This window comes from Anabrus simplex, chromosome X (assembly GCF_040414725.1).
Source record: "Anabrus simplex isolate iqAnaSimp1 chromosome X, ASM4041472v1, whole genome shotgun sequence".
Classification (NCBI taxonomy): domain Eukaryota; kingdom Metazoa; phylum Arthropoda; class Insecta; order Orthoptera; family Tettigoniidae; genus Anabrus; species Anabrus simplex.
In genome coordinates this window covers 178,121,921-178,138,217 of record NC_090279.1, presented here as the reverse complement: position 1 = coordinate 178,138,217, position 16,297 = coordinate 178,121,921, and the positions used below count along the sequence as shown (strand labels likewise).

Here is a 16,297-nt window from a genome sequence, read left to right as displayed (position 1 = left end):
TCATTGGTAGTAAGAAAGGAGCATTATTCTCGGATGTATGGTTGTCATGACAGGATGTTCCAAAAATACACTGTATACTTAACTGTAATAGGAACATTAAGGGAAAGGAAGGTAGGGGCAGCAATAAAATGAATGGAAATATTCAGTACCTGGCCTTATTACCATTCTCAAGCAAATGTTTTTTATATGTTTCTTTCGTTAAAAGCTCACATTCTTGTACATATACAACCTAATGTATATTAGTAATGGTACAGGGTACTGACACATCTTTGTGTCAATCGCCAATGATGAACATATTCCTAGTTGATAGCTTTACTTATACCTAGGGTCGCCGAGCAAGTGGCTGTGTGGTTTGGGTCACACAGCTATCAGCTTGCATTCAAGAGATAGTGGGTTCGAACTCAGCTGTTGACAGCCATGAAGATTGTTTTTGGTGGTTTCCCATTTTCATACCCGGCAAATCATGGGGCTGTACCTTGATTAAGGCCACAGTCACTTCCTTCTGTCTCCTATCCATTCCCATCCCATCATCGCCATAAGACCAATCGGTGTCGGTGCGATGTAAAGCATATTGTAAAAAACAAAAAACAAAACATAAACCTAGGGTCTGCTTTACCCCTTGATGTCAATATTAGCAACAGTGCGAGCAGTTACAAGTGCCTGAAGTGGTACAGTAGCCTATTATCTTTGAAGTGGCCACTGGCTTTGATTCCGCACAATTCTGCCAGTTGGCAGAACAGTCCTGCGGAGGCATTGTTGTTCATTGTTATGTGGATGTGAAAAGTGAGCATTGTGTGAGAATGAAGTTCTGTGTGAAGTTAAAAAGGCAGGCAAGCAAACCTAGGTAACATTATCCAACAGGCTTAATGGTGAGCAGAGTCATTATCATTAGTGGAACACAAGTTATATGAATGGTAGAGAGTCGGTTGAGGATGAGCCATGGTCTACAACATGTGCGGATGACGTGGAGCATATAAGGAACAAGCTATGTGTCAAACATCAATGTTTAGACTCATAGACAGCAGTTACCATCATCATCATCATCATCATCATCATCATCGCCGTCGTTGTCATCGCTGTCATCATCAGGACTTGCAGGCTGATATAAGTGGCAGTTGGTTTAATTATGTAATAACACTTTCTGACAGAGTGAGGAAAACGATAGCAAACTAATTAACAACTTATCTTTCAAAATTAGGTAATTATGACCATGAGTTTTTGAGGTTTCTAAACAATCACATAATCTTCAGTGGTGCTTTCTAAGGATACAACCAGCCTTAATATTTCTACCCCCCATTATTCCTCACGGACATAGAATCACAATTGATTCAGTGATCATAGTCTGTTCTTGATAAATATTATCACAACTGCGAAGAGGTAATAGTTAAGCATGAGAATATGCACACCAATTGATACTTGCGGACTGAGAAATTCTCAAGGATTGTGTGTTTACTAGCAGAATTCTAATCCTTGCATCCTGAATCTACCTATGCTAAACATATCTAGTCTAGAACAAATTTTCATCTCCAGATTTAGAATTTGTGCTTACATTTATAATTACAATGAGAGAACGCATAATAATATGTGATCATACACTGTGGTCCAAAAAAAGGAATTCCCCACATAATTATTAGTCACAAGATCTTTAAGTTAACAATAACATTACTAATTTTACTTGTTTCCCCAGAACTTTTAGGGAAAATGAATTTTGCATGTTAATACATGAATTAGAATCTCACAATAGTGAGGCTCTAATTCAATGTCAATAGACATTGCAATGTACTCTTACAGCTCTTTTCTGTATAATGAGATCTTGCAAGGGTTTTTCTCACTGCTGTTGTTGATTTTGAAATTGGATTGATATCAGGGAAATTTGCTGGCCACAATTTATGTAGAAAGTACTATATGCTGTCCAACTCTACCTTGAGTCAAACTGTAATATTATCATCTTGAAATATCTCAATAATGAAAGAAAGCTACAAGTAACATAAGGAAACATGGAAACTGTTTCATTTTTTATGTGGGGATAACTTTTTGGACTACAGCAGCATTGAAGAAATATATAACTATGATAAGTAAAGAATGAAAGGTACCATATTTGTTTTACAGCATTGGAGAGTTGTCGGTTTGTGAACTTGACCAGTATACTTCACAAGGACATGAGAAATTATTAATTTAGCCAAAAACCTGTGTACCGAGCTCAATAGCTGCAGTTGCTTAAGTGCGGCCAGTATCCAGTATTCGGGAGATAGTAGGTTTGAACCCCACTATCGGCAGCCCTGAAGATGGTTTTTGGTGGTTTCCCATTTTCACACCAGGCAAATGCTGTGGCTTTACCTTAATTAAGACCACGGCCGCTTCCTTCCCATTCCTAGCCCTTTCCTGTCCCATCGTCGCCATAAGACCTATCTGTGTCAGTGCGACGTAAAGCAACTAGAAAAAAAAAACCTGTGTGTGCTGGACATCTTACTACTGGCAAGAAAGAAAGGAGGAATGAATTATTTTTGAATTTTATAGTTTGTCAAAATGTTAACTAGAAAGGGGATTAAAAACAAAACAATTTAACAATAAAATGTGTGTAAGGTGTTCTTTTTGGTATTTTGCTGTACCAAAGTTTTGTAATGCTGTTGATTTTTTTATGAAAGAGCAAAATACTGACAGATTAACATGTTTGCAATGGAGTTCAATATTACTTTTCTTGTTGTAGTGGCGTGATTTGAGTGATTTGAACTTTGCGTGCCAGCTGCAAGATTGACAGTGGAGAGCGCCATATGAGTGCGATGGTGCTGCTGGCGTGATGTGAGCACAGCTTGGTGGAGTACTTCCACCACATGCGGGGGGATATAAAAGATGGTCCCCAGTTCAGAGAAGGGAGTTTGCCACTATGTAGCAGGCTGCTATTGTCTTACATACCCCACTACTGAAGAATTCTTGAAGGATTGATTATAGCCGAATTTGTGGTCGTAGTTAAGGAAGACTCTAAAAAACTTATGTTGATAGGCGAACAAATAGTCTGAACTGAATTACGTAGGCCATCCAGAAATTAAGTTTCCCTATTTATTTTCTTGTAAAGTAGACTATTTAGCCAGGAAATATGAGCATGCACAAAACATCTATGATGTAGAAATCATATACTGGCCGGACAAGTGCTTCCTGGTGTCCGTTGCGCAGCAAAAGTGGCTCGGGATGGTGGCTCATATTCTTTCCCCACCGCCTATGAGGTTCAGTCTGTGTTAAAGTTTCTATGGAAATTGCAATGGGCCATTCAAGACAAGAGGCATGGAATGTTTAGTGCAGGTATTGGATTTATCCATGTCAGTGTCCGCTCACATAAGACTTGGCACTCAGCAACTGTTCTGCAGGAGTTCGGCTGGGAGGTGTTTGATCATTTACCGAACAGTCCTGATCTTGTTTCCAGTGATTTTCGCCTTTTCTTGTTCCTCAAGAAATTCCTGACCTCCTGTCAGCATTGTCACACAGACAAAGAGCTGAAGATGAATGTCACACACTGGTTCCATTCCCAGGTGGCAGACTTCTACAACACCAACATACAAACGTTATCCCACAATGCTATTTTTTGCTATTTGCTTTACGTTGCACCGACACAGATAGGTCTTATGGCGACGTTATCCCACAATATGAGAAGTCTCAATTCTGCTGGTGATTATGTCAAACATTGCTGTATTGGGTGCCAATGAAGTTTTTCATGAAACTATGCTGTCTTTTTCATTTTAAATAGGGAAACTTAATTTCTGGATGGCCCTCATATATGTTACAGGCTAGTATTATTTATAATTATTTACATATTTTATGCCCACATTGGAGCACTTAAATCAATACATTTGAGTTAATTTCTTCTTTTTCTTCTCCCAGAACTTTCTCATCCTCTCCGATCTGGAAGCCCTTTGTGTGTCCGATATAGTATATTGTTTCTGTTCAACTGTTTTTAGTTTGAGACTTATGCTTTTGTTCTTCAAAATCCTCTTCTTTTTTCTGTCTTTACAGGCTAGTATATTACAATACGAGTGTAAGCCGGTTTTGCCATATAGGACAGAACAGATATTTTTTTTATTGTGAGAAAAGACAGTTTTCTTTTGCATTTAATTGCGTTTGTAATAAATTACATGTTGTATTAACTCTGTGTCTCTTGAATTTTGACACAGTACTTCTAACCTGCAATACTTTTGTTTTACGTCTTGTGGTAGATATAACAAAGTTACATCCTTTTAACAGCATTGACAGTATTTTTGGTGCTTTTCTGCCAGTTTTTTTTCCTTCATGTAAGTGATTGCCCACAGTGAGACTGGATATGTGCTATGGGTGGTACACACAGGATCTGCATCTTTTTCTCCATTAAGCAGTATAGTCCACTTTTCTTAATTAGTCTAATAATCATTAACACAGCTGGTAAGTCTTTAGAGATTTGTACACCCATCACATCTTCATCCAGCAGGCACTTGTATGTTTTATATATCATTCAAGTTCAAGGATGGGCTAAAATCCCTTGACATATGGTTTCACATGGTTTTGGGAGCTACTTCTCTTAGCTGTATGTCTCGCTGCTGCTAGGTGTGACTGACAGTCAGCCATACCCTACGACTCACTCTGGAGCCTAATGAAAAGAACTGAATTCCCCCTGCTACATCTGCTGAGAAACCAGAGAGATACAAATCAGCATGAAAGCATGTATATGACACCCTCTAAGAACAATGTGTGTGAATCATCTGAAATGTTTTCTGCTTGAGTTTTGGAATTTAGGTTTCATTTTGATGCAGGTTGGTAGATGCAGAGTGGATCTCGGCCCATAAGTGGCCATGGTTTATCTGTGGTCCACCAGCTCTGCACTCTGACTGGCCAACCAGGCAGAGGAGGGGTGGCCACGGCTCTCCCGTGGCTCTATGCCTCTGTATTCAGGAGATCGGATCATGGCTGGCCCCAGCCGTCGGCTGTCCTGAGAATGGTTTTCCGTGGTTTTCCATTCTCCTGCACTAAGGCGAATGCCGGGACATTTCCTAGTATAGGCTATGGCCCCCAACCCCCTCACCTTCTCCGAGCATCTCTTTCACCGTAACAAACCTCCCGGCCTGAGAGACGTCCGTCACCATCTAAGAGGCCCACCTCCCCCTTCGGGGGGGGGGGGGAATGAAAACATTTTAGTAGTAGTAGTAGTAGTAGTAGTAGTAGTAGTAGTAGTAGTAGTAGTAGTAGTAGTAGTAGTAGTAGTAGTAGTAGTAGTAGTATTTTGGTGCATTTGTGACCTTTTTGGCTTAACCCAATCACGTCATATGATGAACTGCGGTCGTGCGTGAATCAAATGACGAGCTCAGCAGTGATGCAGTGCCTCTCTTATCTTCATACATTAGATTCCCTTTGCAATATAATTTCTAACACACTGTAGAGACCTAGAGGCATGTACTGTTGGTAAACAATGCTGTCTGTATTTCTGTGTGACACTGAGATTGTTGAATAACAGTTTATTTTCATCGGTATCAGTATTCACAATGCAGTAGAACCGGGTTCGTGGCACTGACGACGACAGATTGAAAGCGCTTGTACGCATTGTTTTAGATGGCAATTATGACCATAATGACATTTTGTAAAATGAATCCAAGTTCGAAGATAGTGATAGTAACAGTGAAAGTAACTGTAGTGAGCAGAATATTGAAGAAAGTGAGAGTGAAAGTGCCATGCCAGGTTCTTCCAAATGCATGCGACCGGTGACACGAAAGAACCGTAGTGATTAGAAATTAGAGGAAACAATAATCCTGATATATATCCATTTTGTGGTTACAGTAGATTTTTCAGAAATACTTACGAAAAATGTACAGTCTGCCCGCCGTCCAATGTTCTTAGAGTGCACAGATCCACTCTTTTTGAAATTACTTCAAATGGAACGTTTGTATCACAGCTAGTTGTCACTCAAAGAACAAAGAATGGGTAAGTCATAACCTTCAATGCCATGAATGTGAAATTCGAGTAAATTATCTGCATTATGCATGTTTTTGTGTGACAGGTATGCTCAAATTACGGTCAGGAAAAGTAAATCTGATTCCACGGTCAACATTGCAGCCATTTATTGTGACTTGATTGGGTTAATAAGATAATCTTTTTAATTTTTTAAATCACTTTCAATTTTTTCTGCTGTATAAATAAATTTATTTTATTTTAATTTTTGTCTCCATTTCATTTGTTCAGAGAGAGGATGATTACTTAGTTGTACTTCCTCTTAAAACAACAGTCAATGCCACTACCACATTCTGTTTGAGTTTTACAGGATGTGAACTCTTAAGAAAACCAATTACATTTATTACTTTTTGAGATCTAATATAACTTAGATCCATTAAACAATGTATGATGTTTGAAGTTGTTTCTCTTAGCTTAAGCAATACACTGTTCAAGTTGACAAACTGATAATACAATATGTTCTCCCACTCTGTATATCACACATTAATCACAAGGTAAACCTGTCATGGAAGGTTCAAGTGGGCAAGAAAAGCTCCCTAGATCTTTGACTTGGTAGTAGTCAAAAGTTCCAGGACTATTATTACAAAGGCCATCATCAAACTGAACCTGAAGTCTTCATATAAGAGGCACCTTCATGTAGAGAGCACTTGTATGTTTTAAATATAATTCAATTTCAAAAATGGGTCAAAATTCCTCGACATACTCTATAGTTGGCATCAAAAAGATCATCTGGCCATAAAACCAGGCTAAGTACACATACTGTACTTGTTCTTATTCTTTCTTTGTTAAAATGGAAGCCTTTTTTTTTTTTCAGTTTCAACCTTTAAACTTGTAGTCTATCAAAACTAAAGCAAAATTAAGAAAACACTAGAAATTACCTGAAAAAACCCATTTAATTAATGATAGAATGCATCTTATCATCTACCCCATAATGAAGGGAAGTGTGTTTTCCTCTTACCCAAAAGTACTGAGTTCGATTCCTGTTATTTTCTAGTGTTTTCTTTCTGAAAAAAAATTGGTGGTAGGCTGTCACTATAATAACGGCCACAGGGTCTGAGGGTTTCGTAGACTTGCATATTAGAAATAAAAGACTGACCACGATGTATTCACAACAACTAACCTTCAACTGAATGTTCAAGTCAACACAGTGCCATCTTATAACAGAGTATACGTGTGATGTCACACATTTAGCACAAATTTTGCCTTAATTTGAAGCGCTATTTCATGTAAACTATGTTTCAAATTTTTGTGGAACAGGTAGCCCCCTCTTTTATCTGTCAAATGAGACATTAAACATAATCGTTAGTTAAATACTCTCGGTGATATACACGTTCTACTCTAACACTAAAAGCATCTTAATTTTTTTCCATGTACCCATTGTCAAGGAACGTAAGTCTACATTAAAACATGCAAGGTTATATTGACCAGGTTGTTGGAAAATGTGGCAAAGAAAGAAGGAAAGAAAGAAAGAAAGACAGAAAGAATGAACAACAGGGTGGGGACTGATAAGTCTCATAGTTTTTCCCTTTGTCAACAAACATCAGTGCTGCAATAAAAAGGGCTTTGGTACCGGCATCAACATTTTTCTTTAATGAAAAAATATTGAATGTGTTTAGAAATTTTTGCTGAGAATTATTGTACTGTAGCCCTGTTTACCAGTAGAGATCTCAACCATCAGCTCTGAGTTCGGTTGTTGCGATGCTATGTTTTCCCTGTCTTTCTGCATGATTTTGAAGGTTGGACACTCAGTCCTTTGTTGGAGAGGCAGACTGAAGCTTTCAAAATGTGCTAGTACAGAAGAATGTTTTGAATATCATGGGCAAAAAGGAAGACCAATGAGGGCATCTTCAGTTTATTAAAATTTAATTTAAAATTTAAATTTAATTAAATTTTAAAAAATTTACATTAAAAATTATACAAAACAGGAGGAGATTCTAACAACCATCAAAGAGCAAAAACTGAGGAACAAGGGCACATCATGTGAGGTGAACAATTTAAACTTCTCCAACTTGTCATCTAGGAAAAATTTCAAGGACGATGGTGTGTGGGGAGAAATTCCTGGCTTTAAGACTTGTGCCGCTGGTATGGGTGAACTTCTATTGAAATATTTTGAGCTGTTTTGTGAGTAATCATATTCGATTGGATTGCCAACCTTCATAGAGAGACGGCATCCTAAGAAGAAGAAGAAGAAGCAGAAGAAGAAGATGATTTGAAAATAATGGATGTTAACATAATAGGAACTTCATGGCGAGTACTGGCAGCTTATTTCAAGAATAAAAGAAATGTGAAAAATTATGATTGATTTTTTGCGAAACAAATTGAATTATTGGATATTCCTGTTATTACAACATAGATTAAAGAGGATGTTCAGGATATATACATCCCTTTAGGATAGAACTATGAATTTTTATCTAAGTCTTCTTAGTCTGATCATTTGGAAAGGGAAGATTTAAAAGAGATGGAAGAAAAATGGGCAGTTTTGTGGCACTCTCGCTACTTTCATGCCTCTTACTTCTAAGTTATGAATAAGATATCCTGAGTCCACAATTTTGACAACAGAAATAAGCAAGGCTTGGTGAAAAAAATAATTATGAGCTTCACATACATTCCTTCCTTCTGCCTCAAAATAAAATAAATTTTTAAAAAGCATTCCTTCTCCTTGATAAAATATTCTACAAATGACCATGGTGCTCTGCCACAAACCAGGTGTAAGAAGAATATAAGAATTTCCTTTGATGATGGCCCTTAAACTTAACAAATGGCAAATAAAAGAATATTGTATTTCAATCATACGAGTTATTTTAAATGATATTATAAGTTTATTTACATGAAATTTTAATATAAAATACCAAGTAATCTACTTTCATATTTATCTGGCATATTAAATATTTTTACCCAACCAGAATAATAAGAATTAAAGAAATATATAAAAAGTAAATATGTATATATTGGGAGAATAAAAATTATCTTTTGATGCTTCATCATAAATGAATCAACAATGAAATCAAAAGCTAACTTCCTTTCACCACATAAAAATATAATACCATATGATAAAAATTATTTATAATAATATGTACATTAACAGAGCACCTTCCTATGAAGGAGCAGGGCCTCAAGTTCTGTATAGAACTCTATTTATAGGGACATAACGTTGTCCTGGTACCAAGTGCTGGCCACACCCAAAGGGCCAGTGGAGGGCAAGAGGCAAGGCGAGGCGAATAAGGGGGCGCCTCACCCCACGCCTCATCTCTCCTCCTGAGCTGTGGCCGTCTTGCTGCTCTCTGGTGATGCAATCTCTCGTAATGCAGGGAGCGTGACATCCAGCGACATTTTCCTGGAACAAGAAGAAAATTGTAATACAAACATCAACCTTTAATATAAATACAGTATATGGAAGGGAACAATTTAGTGACAAGTTATATACAGAAACAGAAAGACAGGAACATGAATATACATGCATACATCTGCATTATAGACTGTTATACCTTTGAGCATTCAGTCTGCAAGCCTATGTGAATTTACTAACTGCCACAATTCTCTAATTTTTAACTAGTTCAGTGACCTCATTTAGTTCTATACCTCTTATCTTTAAATCATTAGAAACTGAGTCTAACCATCGTTGTCTTGGTCTCCCTCTACTTCTCTTACCCTTCAAACAGAGCCCATTATTCTCCTAGGTAGCCTGTCCTCCTCCATTCACCTCACATGACCTTATTCTGAGCACTCTCCTGTCACTGTTTCCACCTGTTTGTACCAGCAATCACTCTCGCTACTTTCATGCCTCTTACTTTTAAGTTATGAATAAGATATCCTGAGTCCACCCAGCTTTCACTCCCATAAAGCAAAGTTGGTCTGAAAACAGACCAATGTAAAAATAGTTTTGTCTGGGAGCTGACTTCCTTCTTGCAGAATTCTGCTGATCGCAACTGCAAGCTCAGTGCATTAAAGTAATTGCCACGTAAGGAAATACCCCAGAAAGTAAATATCGCCGCCCGATGCTCTTCTTTTCTCTTTTTTGTAATGGCTGATCACTGCTGCCAACATGCCTGGTTACATATTAAAATCATCAGACATAACCATAACAAACTAACCTCAATGTAAACACCGATAATGAATGTTTCCCTACCCTAGTAAATAATAAAAGATAAGATGAAATAAATCAAGATAATTATGAATATCTCCTCAATGAGGAATTAAGGAAATAAACACACTTTCTCACTTAAATTATCTGTCTTTATTTTGATATACAGTAGGCGTACTATAACCATATTCTTGAAAAGAGGGGCGTGTTAAACGATGCAATTTATTTAATAAGTCTTTGCAGTGTGATTTTCGAAAGTTTCAGACATCCAATGACTTCCCTTTCTTTTGCGCGAATATTTCCTTCTCTCTTCAATACCGGTAACCAGTAAGGAGAGAGATTATTGGGCATATTTTCAGCCTGCAGGCTGGTTATATCTTCAAGCTTATCAGGAAACATATAGGAATACTAATGTGCCAAGCTCCGTGAACGGAATTTAGGTCAGCTTTCAAGTTCACTGCGGATTTGAAAATAATAATGTTCTAAGTTATACTGCCAAAATTTCGCCCCGCAAGATTTATTTCATGTACCGGTAGATCTAGACATGAGACTGACGTATTTGAGCACTTTCATCATTTCACAGAAACTATGTTATTAAATGCATTATCCGAACATGCCACAATCCTACTTACCTGGTATTAGCCAAATAGATTTACAATCCCACAGAAAAAGAAAATATGCTTTAAATATTCTCGCAAATGTATCACTAGTGACTTTAACGGCGATGCGGTGGCAACACGCACTCCACGCTAGAGCAGTGATTGAACGTTGCCAACGTGCCAGATTAACGGTAAATGTAAGACGTCGTATCGGCAAGTAGGGTCCCTAAACTGTATGGTTACCGACACTGAAAAAGACCCAACAGCAAGAAAAGTCACTATAAATCAATATCTTAATATTACAGGGGAGAAAGGGTAAGGTTGCACCCTTAGGGTACGTCATTACACGGAGAGGACTATAGCTAGTGCACCTTGTGCACCTTGTTTCAGTCTCATCCTGATAGAACACACATCCTAAATACTTAAAATTATCTACCTTTTCCAGCTTTGAACCCCTAATTTACATTCACTTCTCTTGGATTTCTTACCTACTGACATCAATTTAGTCTTGGAAAGGCTAATTTTCATATCATACTCACTGCACCTATTTTCAAGTTCCAAGATATTAGACTGCAGGCTTTCAGCACAATCTGCCATTAAAACCAAGTTGTCTGCTTAGGCCAAACTGCTTTCTACATGTACACTTGCCTGAATCCCTCCCTGCCACTTTATACCTTTCAGCAGACGATCCATGTAAACTATGAAGAACAAAGGTGAAAGACTACAGCCTTGTCAAACCCCTGTAAGTATCTTGAAACAAGAACTCATTTTACCATCCGTTTTCACTGCAGCCCAATTGTCAACATAAATACCCTTGACTGATTTTAATAATCTACCATTAATCCCATAGTCCTCCAGTATGGTGAATGTCTTTTCTGTCTGTATTATCATATGCCTTCTTTATATCTACAAAACATAAACATAACTGTCTATTCCTCTCGTAGCATTTTTCAGTTACCTAGCACATACTGAAAATCTGATTCTGACTGCTCCTCTGTGGTCTCAATTTTATGAGTTACAGTCTTCCAGGATTACCAGGACATCTTGTGATCATTTAATATATTAGTTTAAACTGCAGCACTTAGTAGAATATTTTCCTCTTTACGTTCATTCACAGTCATCCTGATGCAGTTCAAGTATGTTTCAAATGTTGGTTTCTTACTGCAAACCATACTACTTAATGATTAGATTTCAGACAAATTATATGCTAATGATTTAAATGAACAGAGTGATAGTGCTAGGAATATGAATGTATAGGGTATGTCCAACCGTTGTCCCGTTTCCCTCTAGGGTCAGATATAAAGCGCGACAAATCTTTGTAATGAGTTTTTTTTTTTCCTTACCAATTGGCTTTATGTCGCACCGATACAGATGGATCTTATGGCGATGATGGGACAGGAAAGGGCTAGGAGTGGGAAGGAAGCGGCTATGGCCTTAATTAAGGTACAGCCCAGCATTTGCCTGGTGTGAAAATGGGAAACCACGGAAAACCATCTTCAGGGATGCTATGTAATGAGTTTTTGTGAATGGATTTCTTGATGTCCGTCTCATGAGAGGAGTTAGGGAGATGAAGTGAATGATGTTATATATGATTGTAGGAAGGGAGAGGGTGAAACCTGGTGTCAGCAAATAGCCTGCTCCTGTCAAATAGCACCAATGTTTCTGCTCAAGGCTTAATGTCCCTGTCCCACGGATAAAACGCCATCGGCAAGTTCATTTACTTCATATGAGCACTGCGGAGAGGTTTGGAATTGAACCCAGGCTTTTGGCATGCAATCTAGCGATTAGAAATTGTATACTACCACCTCCCCTATCCTGTTAGCCAACATTCTGATGGCAAATATTTTTTCGACCATGGGACTTATATAGATTTGATGCTTTAATGATCGTGGCCACCAGGTGGGCCTGTTAAGGATTTTTTTATTATTCGTGTCAGAGGTACCAATGTATACAAGGAAGAGATACTGAATGTATGTACTGAATATGAAAAATGTACATGAGCAAATTAATCGTAAATAGTTATGAAGGAAGCACTTGAAAAATTTAAATATGAAGTATGACAAATGGGAGAACATACATAAAAATCAAAAAGGAGAATGCAAGTATTACATGAAAATATCCACACTATATATACGTTATTTACACAAGTTGTGACCAGTATTTGGCTACACTGATGGCATTGTTTCCAGCCCGTGCCAATTCCAACCCTGTACATGAATCTGGGCATAGACGACAGTTCAAGAGATATCTAGAAGTCTGTTCCTCTCCACATTCTCACAGTGAGCCCATTTCATAAGATTGTCCTTAGATCTTGTAACGCTGGTCCGCAGTCTGTTTAACAACTTCCATATACACCATCCCTCTTCATGACTAGGTGGCAACTGTTCTTCAATTTCAACACTTCCAGATGATTTGGGTACCTTTGTTTCCATAGCTTAACCCTGGCCTTTTTTTGGGTCAGAATCAAGTGGAACAGAAGACTGTAGAAAACTCTTCCTGGACTTCAGTCGAGCTGGTGGTGGCTGATGTTCATGAAGGGGATGGGCTGAGATGCTGCAAATCTTTTGTCTCTCGATATCCACCTCACATCTAATATCAGGTGGGGCTATACCTGCAAGTGAATACAACTTCTGTGTGGGTGTTGGTTTTAAACAGCCTGTGATTAGCCTGCAAGTTCCATTCAAGGCAATGTCGACTTTCTTTGTGTGAGCTGATCTGTACCACATGGGACTAGCATATTCAGCAGCAGAGTAGCAGAGTGCTAGGGCAGTTGTCCTTATTGTCTGGGGATGGGAACCCCATCCAGAATCAGTTACCTTACGCAATAGGCAGTTCCGTGATGAAACTTTTGTCTTGAGTTTGGTGCAGTGCATGGTGAAGGTCAGCGAATGATCCAGGGTAACACCAAGGTAAACTGGAGTATTGGTGTGTTCTAGCTCCATTCCTTTCCAATTCACATGCAGCTTCCGCAGGGCTTCTTGTTCTTTAAATGAAAGGTGCACACATTAGGGATAAGAATATGAGAGTGATATTTAATATCGTATGCTTCATATAGAATCAGCTGTATTGGTCTACATCAGTGATTTATTGTGTATTCCTGTATTTCACAAGCAATCCTGGCAAATAAGCTTACCAAATTTCAACAATACAATCTTGATTGATTCAAAATTTTGTTTTTATAATGTCGTTCATTCTAACATTCTCAAGGAAAAAATGTGTAAACCATGAAATTTCCTTCTAGTTTGTCTCTTTCACGTGCCAGTACTATAATACTATCAGAAGAAGATATTGACTATGTTGACATCATTACTGATAAAAGCTTACCTGTCCATGAGAAGATCATAGGAACCAGGCGCAGAGTGTGACCGACCACTACGATACTTGTCCAAACGATTGTCACCATCTGTACTGTCCCGGCTGGGTCTGTCAGCTGAAGAAGAGGCTCCAGCACGACGTGGCCCAAATGGGTTCTGGAATGCACAGTAGATCAAATGGTAAATGAAATAAATTTTCAGATATAACCTCTCTCTTTTGGAATAATAATAATAATAATAATAATAATAATAATAATAATAATAATAATAATAATAATAATAATAATAATAATAATAATAATAATAATAATAATAATAATTATTATAATAATAATAATAATAATAATAATAATAATAATAATAATAATAATAATAATAATAATAATAATAATAATAATAATAATAATAATAATAATAATAATAATAATAATAATAATAATAATAATAATAATAATAATAATAATAATAATAATAAGAAGCCAGTGAATGCTTAGTACTCAATTATAAACTTGAAAGATTGGAATTACTAGGAAGAAGAATTATAAGAAAAATATTAGGCCCTCTAAAAACTACAGAATTTTGGAAATTAAGAAGTAATAATGAAATTTATCAGAACATAGAAAAACATATCTATAACAGTACAGATGAGGAGACGTATTGGACATATTTACAGAATGGATGACAATAGATTTACCAGAAAGATCTTCATGTATCTTTGGAAGAAAAAGTCAACAACCATCGGGATTCAAGAGATCAAAAAATACTTGGAAAGAAACATCAGAGAAAAGAAGTAATGGAAAGAGAAATTTTCAGGAAGAAAGTTTCAAAGATGGAAGGATTCCAAGGGAGGGAGGCAAAGAAAACCGGCACAAAGTGGTCTGAAGAAAGAAAAAAGAAACATAGTGAAACAATGAAGGAATATTGGAAGAAAAGGAAGGAACAACAACAAAGGATGAAGAATTGAAATTGAAACGTGGTCCCTAGTAGGCCCTAATGCAAGAATAAGAATAGTAATAATTAGTAATAGGGTCAGGCACAGCAATAAGCTCTATGATCATTAGGAAGACATAATATCATCCTTGAGGGAAAGGCAACTAGCCTTATGCGGCCACTAGACCCGCATGGACCTCTGCAGGTGCACCAACAAGATCTTCAGCACAACAGGTAGAGGGAAAACCTCCATGAACAAATGGATTACCGCAGTGAAATCAGACGGAAAACCACCTTCAGAGCTGCCAACAGTGGGATTCGAACCCACTATCTCCCGGATGCAAGCTCACAGCTGCGGGCCCCTAACCGCATGGCCAACCCGCCTGGTTCACCCCATACTATCAGGCTCTCTAATGGCTGAAGCCTGATAAACGTCGGCAGCCACACATTTTAACGATGGTGTTTAGAGTGTTAGCTGAAATTCAGCCACTGTCTATTTCTTCTAAATTCACTTTTTTTAATCATCATTTCACAACTGAAATATACGTTCAAGATCCTTTCTTTCTATTCCAGTGCACCAGACAAATAAAATTAATAGATCATGTGGTGACTGGTGCCAGATTATGGAATTCCCTGCCAGCTCAGGTTAGAGAAACTAGCCCTTTATCACAATTTAAGGTCACTTGCTGAGACTACCAGCTGAGGACAGCTGACTGAATTGTTGAAGTATAAATGTGTGCGTGCCTGAGGATTAGTCAGTTTTAAGAGGTTTGAATATTCATTAGTTTTTTAATTAATTTAGTAATTTATTTAAATTCATTTTAAATTCTATGAATTTATCTAGTTTTAACTATTTTAAGTATCTTAGCATTTTATTTAAGATTTTAATTAGTATGTGGTTAAGTGTAAGAGAGGGCCTCAAGCCCTAATTTTGCCACTGTAAAAAGGCACTGATAAATAAATAGATTGATAGATATAATGGACATCTTGGGACCAAAAAAACCCCTTCAGTGTTACGTCAATCCAAAAGAAACTGTGGATTACAGTTGTGCTTTTACTGTTACAAAGGAATATTGAATAATACAGATTATTAAAAAACTTTTTTGTCTAACTGTTTGACAGCTTACTGACTGTTCATGGCTAGCCTCCTTTTTATAGCTTGGGTAATGAGTACTGCAATATTTGCAATTTGGCCAGATATGGATTATTCTTGTTGCAACTCCCAGAAACACATGGGGAAACCAGATAAAGAGAACAATGCACAATGCCCTCCAGGCTGTCTGACTCCAGGAAGTACTGAAAGGGACTACCACAGGGCCAGCATGTAACACTACGTAATTATTGAATATATTGCATTTCATTCTAATTTGATCAACTTGTCTCAATTTCATCCTTGGCTTTGCGGATGT

At 37.5% G+C, this 16,297-nt stretch overlaps 1 protein-coding gene across 1 annotated transcript in view; it reads right to left on the bottom strand.

The window, feature by feature from the left end:
• Nucleotides 1-8,853: 8,853 nt before the first annotated feature.
• Nucleotides 8,854-16,297, bottom strand: part of LOC136885912 (calcium/calmodulin-dependent protein kinase kinase 1) — an 890,523-nt gene continuing 883,079 nt past the window's right edge. The window contains exons 11-12 of the mRNA XM_067158603.2: nucleotides 13,969-14,114; nucleotides 8,854-9,298 (exon numbers count right to left, since the gene is read on the bottom strand). Of these exons, the coding sequence (XP_067014704.2) occupies nucleotides 9,208-9,298; nucleotides 13,969-14,114 (237 nt within the window). The 3' untranslated portion in view covers nucleotides 8,854-9,207. The remainder of the gene's footprint in view (nucleotides 9,299-13,968; nucleotides 14,115-16,297) is intronic.